Source organism: Halyomorpha halys, unplaced genomic scaffold (genome assembly GCF_000696795.3).
Source record: "Halyomorpha halys isolate HHAL.00 unplaced genomic scaffold, Hhal_1.1 Scaffold633.1, whole genome shotgun sequence".
Classification (NCBI taxonomy): Eukaryota; Metazoa; Arthropoda; class Insecta; order Hemiptera; family Pentatomidae; genus Halyomorpha; species Halyomorpha halys.
This window is the reverse complement of record NW_027112276.1, coordinates 440,465-449,280: the sequence shown is the minus strand read 5'-3', so window position 1 is coordinate 449,280 and position 8,816 is coordinate 440,465. Positions and strand designations below refer to the sequence as shown.

General features: G+C 30.2%; 1 protein-coding gene across 12 annotated transcripts in view; it reads right to left on the bottom strand.

The window, feature by feature from the left end:
- The window catches only part of LOC106684956 (transducin-like enhancer protein 4), a 267,440-nt gene that overhangs the window by 64,660 nt on the left and 193,964 nt on the right, over window positions 1-8,816 (bottom strand). For 11 of the 12 annotated variants that reach the window (XM_067050244.1, XM_067050238.1, XM_014427350.2 and 8 more), the window contains exon 7: window positions 572-601. The exons of the other annotated variant lie outside the window; for it this stretch is intronic. In XM_067050244.1, the coding sequence (XP_066906345.1) occupies window positions 572-601 (30 nt within the window). The remainder of the gene's footprint in view (window positions 1-571; window positions 602-8,816) is intronic. 12 annotated transcript variants of the gene reach the window in all.

The window sequence follows — 8,816 nt, the reverse complement described above, 5'->3', positions numbered from 1 at the left end:
CGGCGAAAAAAAAAAAAAAAAATACAACATTAATTTTTATTAATGTTTTCTCCTTATTCCAGCTCCATACAAATTGTAATTTACCACATAGAACATAAAATACACACTGAATACCACAATACCACATTGAACAACTTTGAACGAATTATTTAAATATTTTTTTGTTAGTTGAATTCCTAATAAGTAATATATTAATACAATGAAGAATAAAAAGGAGGGAAATCGAAATTACTTCTGTATATACATAAGTATTTACATAATTAGATAATTATTAAATTAAAAATAAATATTAAATGAAAAAGTATTAAAAAAAGAAAAATATAAGAGGGAAGCAGAATCAGGTTAAATATCAACAAAGCAAAGGGACTTAGAATTAAACCTAGAGCAATCTCTGAAAGACTGTAAAAAGGAAAGTATGAAAAAAAAAGGAAAATTTTTTTCATTTATTTATTAAAGAGCAGCGAAATTCTTCAGTTAGCATCTTTAAAAAGCGATAAAATAGAGAAAAGAAAAGAAATGAATTATTCCAAAATTTGGTTTATTAAAAAACAAAATTTTATAATGGCCTTACCAATATTCTGGGGAGGTCCGGTCGTTGTTGCTGCAACATAAAAAAGACAAACAAAAGTTGTATACAATGATAATTTGTTGTATTTTTTTTTGATAAATTGTAGTACAATAGTAAAGGCGTGAACAAAAACAAAACAATATAATCATAAAATACAGGTTGATCACACTGACATAAAATTTTACACAAAGAAAAAAAAGTGTACATAATAAAAAAAAACATACATATACTTTTTAAATACAAACAACGTGAAAAAATAAATAAAATAAAAAAAAAACACATTTTAACACAGAAACAACTTCCGGACCTCACGATGGGACCTGTTTTAATATTATGTTTATTTTCGTGCCTATCGCAAACATTTAACAATGGCGACTACAACATGCAAACAAATTTTTGTTGTAATGTATTTGGCTAAGAATACACGAAGATAACATTAAATTAAATATTTCTTAAAAAAAAAAAGAAAAGGAAAACTTGACTGATATAAGGTTATGATTGAAATTTTAGTGGTTCTTTTCATGACAATGTACGCCGTAGTGTAAATTTCAACTGCATTTTCGAAATAAAATTAGAAATAATTTATATATAAATTAGAGTTAAATATATATTTCAAAATTAATTTTGTTAAAAAAATTAATGAATCAGTAAATATGAGAAGTGTCAAAAAAAAAAAAGTTATATAATTCCAAGCTTAAACCATACTTAAAAGAAATTTTTTTAAATATTAATATTTCAATTAACTTTTTCTTATTAAATTAAAAATTTTTTTACAATAAAATGTTTTTTTTTTTTAATAAAATAAAAATATACAACAGTAATTGTTAATGTCAAATAGTTGGAGTGTACTTTATTATATTAATTTTTGTAATCCAAAATGACAATTACTATTTTCCTTAATTATGTTATTTTACTTACATATTTAATTAGCTATATAAACGTTTTGTTTTCCACTCCTTTCATCACTTTATTTTTATTAATTTTCATTCATATTATCTTTTTATATTCATTGGTTGTTATAAATGAGTTTTTTCAACTTTTTTGTGTTAGTTTCTGAACACACTCCCAACCATCTTTTGTTCATATGTATTATCCACGGTCAGCTATATTCTCATAATTAGAAATAACGAAATTAGTGAGGAAATTTTTTATTTATTTAATGTAATTTATAACTGTACAAAATAATAAATACAATAATCAAATATGTGGAATGTTTCATTTACACTTGAAAATCTTGGGAAGGAACCACCCATTAAATTAGAAGGTTCCGTGGCCATCCAGGATTATCAGGGATTGTTAAGGATGAGAGATTAAGAACTAATGGGTAAGGAGTTTGGAATGAAAAGACGCATATCTGGTTTGGGCCAAATCTGCAACGAATGGGATGTTAAGGTCTTTGTGGATGAGTTTATTTGTAACGTAAAATGGACCATCCAAGATTTTACGTAGGATTTTGGATTGTAAGGAATGGATGCTTGATAGAGCCCCAGAGCTCAATTTCATATGTCCAAATTGGTCTGATTATCATAGTGAATAATGATTTTTTGTAGGGAATGGGAAGTTTAGAGCGTTTGTCAAGTAGGTGTTGTAGCAATCGAAATCTACGAGCAGTTTTTTTGTCGTTTCGGTCCTGTATGTGGATTCCAAGTAAGTCTCTTGTCAAAATGGAGTCGAATAAAATTAGGAACTGCTTTTTTTTTTTAATTCAAAATTGCTTAACTCGCACTATCTGTTCAGAGACTTAAATGTTTTAATTTACAAAACTATTAGCCTTCCCACTGTTCTTTACGAAGAATTACGAAGGCTAAACAAAACTGAATCGAGGGAGTGTACTAAGTAAATATAATCCAAGATATAGATTTACGTGCAAGGTTGTAGGGCTTCATAACAGATCCCTAAAATGTTAAAATGTTAAACATTGAACCGACGGGTAAATGTCAGAGCCTTCATTATTATTATTATTGAGATCAAAATTAATGGAGAAAAAAAAAGGTTTGTAATAAAAAAAAAAAAAACTCGAACTTTTGTAATATATTCAACTAATACATAAACTACGTCTGCGGCTGGGATAGGAAGGAAAATTATCAATAATAAACACGAGAATTTAACAAATATTAGCTCTGACTATTGACAGGGAAATCTGAACGGTTTCAATTGCCGTTGGGATATTCGGCGGTGAAAAGGTCTGGAACAAATGATGTGGAATGTGGTTGCTGATTGGTGTTGACCCAGGGCGAGCAAACAACCTCCGCCGGTAAACAGTCATTTCGGTCCCGGCTTTATTTTTCTTCCTCCGAACCCGGTACGAACAAATACTCGACGAATTAGCTTCTATTAGCGAGTTGGTTGGTAGAGCTGCAAGGCAATTATAGTGTAGGCTGTGATTCTAAAAGCGGATAAACTCGTTCGAATATCCAAGTTTAGTAACTCCTCAAGCCGGGATTAAACTCTGGTTAAACTTTTAATAAGGAAAAATTATAACTACAATAGGATATAAGAAGTACAGTGAATATGAATAAATTTATTATCTTTGATTTAAGAAACCGAAATTTCAATATTAATTATAATAGTAATTAAAGTTCAACTTAAAAAATAATTAATCATTTACATCCCGAATTTGACGTATTGATATCTGTAAATATATCAATTTCTAATAATATAATCATAAGAGAAAAACTACAAATAAATTATAAATTTATTTCGTTATAAAATTATTTATACATATTTTTCTGAATAATTAATGGTAGTATCATATAAACATATTCTATTATAATAGTTTTAGTAATAACAATAAAACAGTCCGTTACTGATTTTTGTTGAAGTATAGCAATATTCAAAATAGAGAACTATTTATTTGTTATTTTTAGGCAGTGTTTAACGTTTTAAATTTTTTCTACTATTACAGGAAATTAATGATCCTTTTTATAGCAACCAATGAATAAAAAAACAAAATACACTTTTCATTATAATTTATCTCTTTACTACGTTTGAAAAAATAAATAAATGTATAGTAAATGTTACGTTATTAGAAAGGTATATTAACTATCAAGTTTATAAATTTATATTAGAAAAAAAGAATATTGGGCATTACTTTTTGTACTGTATCAATTTTAAAGGAGAATAAACTACAAGAAAAATATTTTTCTTAAAAAAAAATAAATAAATACAAAATTAAAACAAAGAATTTTATTTTTTTAACTTATTCTTCCAATTAACTTTAACTTAATTTTTAATTTTTATTAAAATTTGTCGCAATTTAACAATAATTTTACTGCCATATTGCAGAAATATCTATAGTTTAGGGTAAGTGAGTAGCCAATTGATTAAAAAATGAATAGGTATATAAAAGCCAAATTAACATTTGTGATTTTCACTTGAAATGAGAAGAAAATGCTCGATATATCCAAATACACTCTACAAAACTCTTGTGACAAACACTAAGCTTTCAACAAATCTTTTTTTGTACCCCAATAAAATACTTAAAACCACTAATAATGTATATACCGAGTAAAATTCATTAATTCCTAACCTTGCTTCTAAATTTATTCTTTATATTCTCAAAGCTGTTTACAAAGGAGATAGGCTTCCTTTACAAGTTACTGTCATATATTATTAAATCAGATATTTTTTTCTTTTGACAGTAATAATTATCAATATATGGTATAATAATAAAAGATAAAATAGATAATTCAGGAACAGCACATTAACGAAATGAAAGACAGGTAGAAGTGGAGGGAATCATATATATAATTTTTTTTTTATCTAATAGGTTAAACCATGGTTTTTAAACTTTACAAAACTCACTAATTTTTTTCTCAAGTACAATTTTAAGCAGGTTTTTTCACTATATGAAGACAGCGCTCTAATTCTAGTGGATAATACTTGAGAATAATCCATACAACTATATACAACAATTTACACAGGAATGCTGGATTATTAATCGCCAACATCCTCCCAAAAGTTATTGAAGTCCTGGACATTAATAGCAACAAGGCCAGACAAGACATGGAGGCCACTAAAAGTCAGAGCCAAGTTTTGTTCCAAACTCGGCCGAGTAATTAGTAATTTAAACGGGACGGACGGTTTCGATGAGATCCAATACTGCCAACTTGCAGGTCTTCCAAACCGGCAGATCAAGCAGGCTGTACACATCCGCTGTGTATCCACCTCCCACCAGAACTCAAACAGGCACTGCCAACAAACCTCCTCGTAATCAAAAACAAACTCCCTAGTCATTAAAGGTACCTCCTTGGGCTAATATTTGGGCAAAGGGTGAACACTGGGGGGGCTGAAGGGATACGACATGAACATAGGCCTAAAATAGATTTTTTTAAACCCCTCTGTAGCGGAACCCCTTCAATTGAATACTGGCAAATAATTGATTAGTAATAAAAAAAAGTGAACAAAAATTAAAGTTAGGATATTATTGTAAGATCCTAGAAACTAAGTCTCGATTCTCCCAAACATTCAACGTTTCGCCAATTTAGGACATCTCACATCAATAGCCTAAAATAAGTACTAACCAAAGAGACACCATATGACTCCTTGAAAATTAATCTATTCAACTGGTTACTAATTTATTGGTTTTTGAGAGTTAAGTAGTAAAAAAAAAGTAACTTTGTACAAGAAACATGAATAACTGTTTATTAAATTCAGTTGGATCCTTGGCTTCTTTTTGGTCATTTAATAATTAGCATTTGAGAAACTGTATCTAAATGACTATTGAATCTACAAACACCAGTTTGGTATGATATTGCAGAAAATGTGAGGTTCTTTACTAATGTATAAAAAATATTTGTCAATACATCACTTCAATCTGGTTTAAACTGAAGTAAAAAAAATGTTTGATTTTTGGGTTTTTCAAACTATTATGATGTTTTGTTATGTACAAATATCATCACAACATTTATAAAATTAATTGTTAGTTGTTACAAATGGACACGAAAATTGCCTCTTATATACACAATAGTCTTCTACTGAAAAAACAGTCAAAACGTGGAGCTATCTCATTTATTAAACGAAAACTTTACTGTGGCTTATGACTACTAAGTTAAATTTTTTTCAGTAAGAACTGATCAATTCTTTTTTTTTTTTTTTTTTTTTTTTAATTTTAATTATTGACATTTACAACTGTACATAATAATACATCTAGTAAATTTTGATGTAAGATCATAATGGCATGGTACAGGCTTGTAGAGAAACTATCCAATGGAAACCCTCTAAGAACATTTTTACATTAGGCCTTGATGCCATCTTATGTTCAGGCGCCTCAGAGAAACTAGTGGGTTTGATTGGTTTGATCTATTTAAAAATAAATAAATGTATGATTGAATTCTGCGTGATTGGGCTCAAACAGATAGCAGCGGACTAGTTGTATTTTTAAATAGTTAATTTTGGGGGGAGGGAGATTTTAAAAATGTGGATAGGAAATTCAATCCAAAACTCAGTAAGATAAAAAAGTTGTTTTTCTTGAAATCATAAACCGATTTATAAACAAAAAAGCTCAACCGATTTCCTAACGAATGCAGAGGCATGGAGGATGTTCAAGCCTTGAAAATGTTTAAAAGATATCACCCAGAAGTGGTTTGATAAAAGTGCGAAGGCAGTGTCTGCGAGTTAATGAAATGTAAAAGGAGAGGAGCTTAATGGTTGAGAAAGTTAGCGACTCCGCGATGGGATATTTCTTTTTAAATTATCCCCGAGGGAGTACGAGTTGGAGGTGGGGGGGGGCGCGCTTCTAATTGTATTAATAACATGCAAATGAGGGGCTTTTCACGGGGGTGCCACCCCAACCTTGATTAAAAAAGTATAATTGAAAGTCTTCCAGGGGGTTGCGATACCGGCCATCTTTCGCGTCATTATTGAAGGCTTGGCGAAGAGGAAGGAGTCTTTAAGTTTTAATAAGGGACTCCTGTCGGCTCTTTTTTCCCCCCTTCTCTTTCCCCCTTTCCCGTCACCCCAGGAGGATTAGCCGGTAATCTCTCTTAGCCTGGTCCAAATTAACAGGCTGTCTCTTGGCTTCGTCCTGCGCAAATCCTCCCGCCGCCTAACTCCCCTGGCGCCTTGAAAATTAGATCGGGGACATACTCCGAGCAGGAAATTGAGGAATATTGGATATCCGTTGTCCTTTATAATCATCTAGGAAGAGTTAGTCCTGAAAGTATTTACATTACTTCCCTCTCTCCTTCCCAAAAAAATATATTTATAAAAAAAATCCATAGCGTTAGAATGGATAAACTTTTCTTATTAATATAGTTGACACAGTAAACAATTTTATTCAAAATATTAACAACAGTATTTTTCTAGATGCAACAAAAAAATTTCCATTTGTAAAACAATAATAATCATGACATGGCAAGTTACTATATCGATGGCTTATTTCACAGTGGTGATAAGTACATTTCCACTAACTTTAAAAACAATACAATTAAAGGTTCTCTCTCTTTTAGGAAAATCAATTTAAAAGTTTTTATTTTCGTAAAGCTAGTGGAAAAGTACTTTGCACCACTGTATAGTAAGCCATCAATATATTAGTGGAAACAAAATGGCTACTTCATATTAGTCTGTCTCGATGCCATATTGACAAAAATATATTAGTAATACAGGTTATATGAAATAAATATAAGTATTAAACGTAATAGAATATAAGAAACCTTTAGGAATTATATATTATTTATTTATTTAATCCTTATACCAGTGGCGAGGCAGTAAAGGAAGCGCTGGGATCCCGGAATCCTTGCCATCCATATTAGGGTGGCAGAGACTTCCTCAGCAATGTGTTCAAGATGATTTATTTTATTAACATTATTTACTATTATTTAATCTATTTGTTTATTTATGATGAATGAATTTATTATTTTACTATTATCACTATCCATTTTAGTTTATATTTATTTTTTGTTATTTATTTTCTTTTATATTTTTATTTAATATGTACATATGGTATGAATGAGTATTTTTAATACTTATTGCCCTAGAGCGTAGGAGATTGTAATAGTTAATTAAAAAAAATTAAAACTTTAATTTAAAATTATTCATACACCTCCAGTTATTTGAAATTGTTAGAATTATATAATCTTTGATAATAAATTTTCCATTGATAGAACTTGGAAATAGAAACCGAACAAGAGAAACACAATACCCACAATACTTAATCACAGATTTTCTATAGATGTAACTAACAAAAAGACCTTCAAGTATCCATCTGGGTCTGACAAGAATATATAGCTCAGATAATATTCGTGTTAGTTAAAATTGATCAAGTGACATTTTGAGGAAGAATTTTTTTAGCTTGCTTATGATTCGTTAGAGACTGAGTGTCAAAACTACCAATAATTATTGGTTACTTATTGATAACACCACCATGTTTTCTCTTTGAAGAGTAGAATTAGTGCATAGTAACAAATCTTCAAAACGGCTTTATAGCTTCTTTACTCGAATAGTGGCATATTTGACAAAAAAAAAAAAAAAAAGAAAAAAAGTGTTATTTTTACTAATAAAACAGGACATATTCCAAAGATAGTACAGTAAACTGCAGTTACTTTCTTTACTGAGATCGTCCTAAAGACTTCCCAAAAGCTATTAGAATTATTACAAATTAACTCCAGTATATGGAATACCTCAAACACTTCAACAGAGCAGGGATGTGTTAAACAAATTTAAAATCATTCAGAATTTAATTTATCAATTAAATTAAAAATATATACGTAATTAGCTTTTATTTGGAGGTAGCTTCAGTGTACACACTGCTGCGTCCATTAACACACAGTAGAAACCCAACGATCCAGCTATAACAGATCCGAGAATTCCCAGCAAATAAGACGGAGTCTGTTCACTGCTGGGATAGTTAAATCTCAATCAGAGCTTATAGCTTGCTCGTTAGCTGGCCCGACTCCTCCAGATGATAGACACTTTAGCCGACCCAACTCTTCTATTATGGCCTAATGATGGTTGATGGGATTGGTCGGGTGAAAGCTCCTTATGGTGTCCGCTCTCCCGACCATGATATTTTCGCATTACCCTCACTCCCTTTCCGTCAGCCTTATTATTTTCGCTTATTAGTCCTGACGGAGTTTCTTTAGATGTACCGGCGTTATTTTCCGTTGGGATTAGTATCTTTACCAACGACGTTCCTCGTAAATGTTCTGACCAGTTAACTAGGTAGGATTTCAATGTAAATAAGATACCATAATATAGGTATATGTAAGTAAATCTATATGTATACATAATACGTAAATATACTATATAT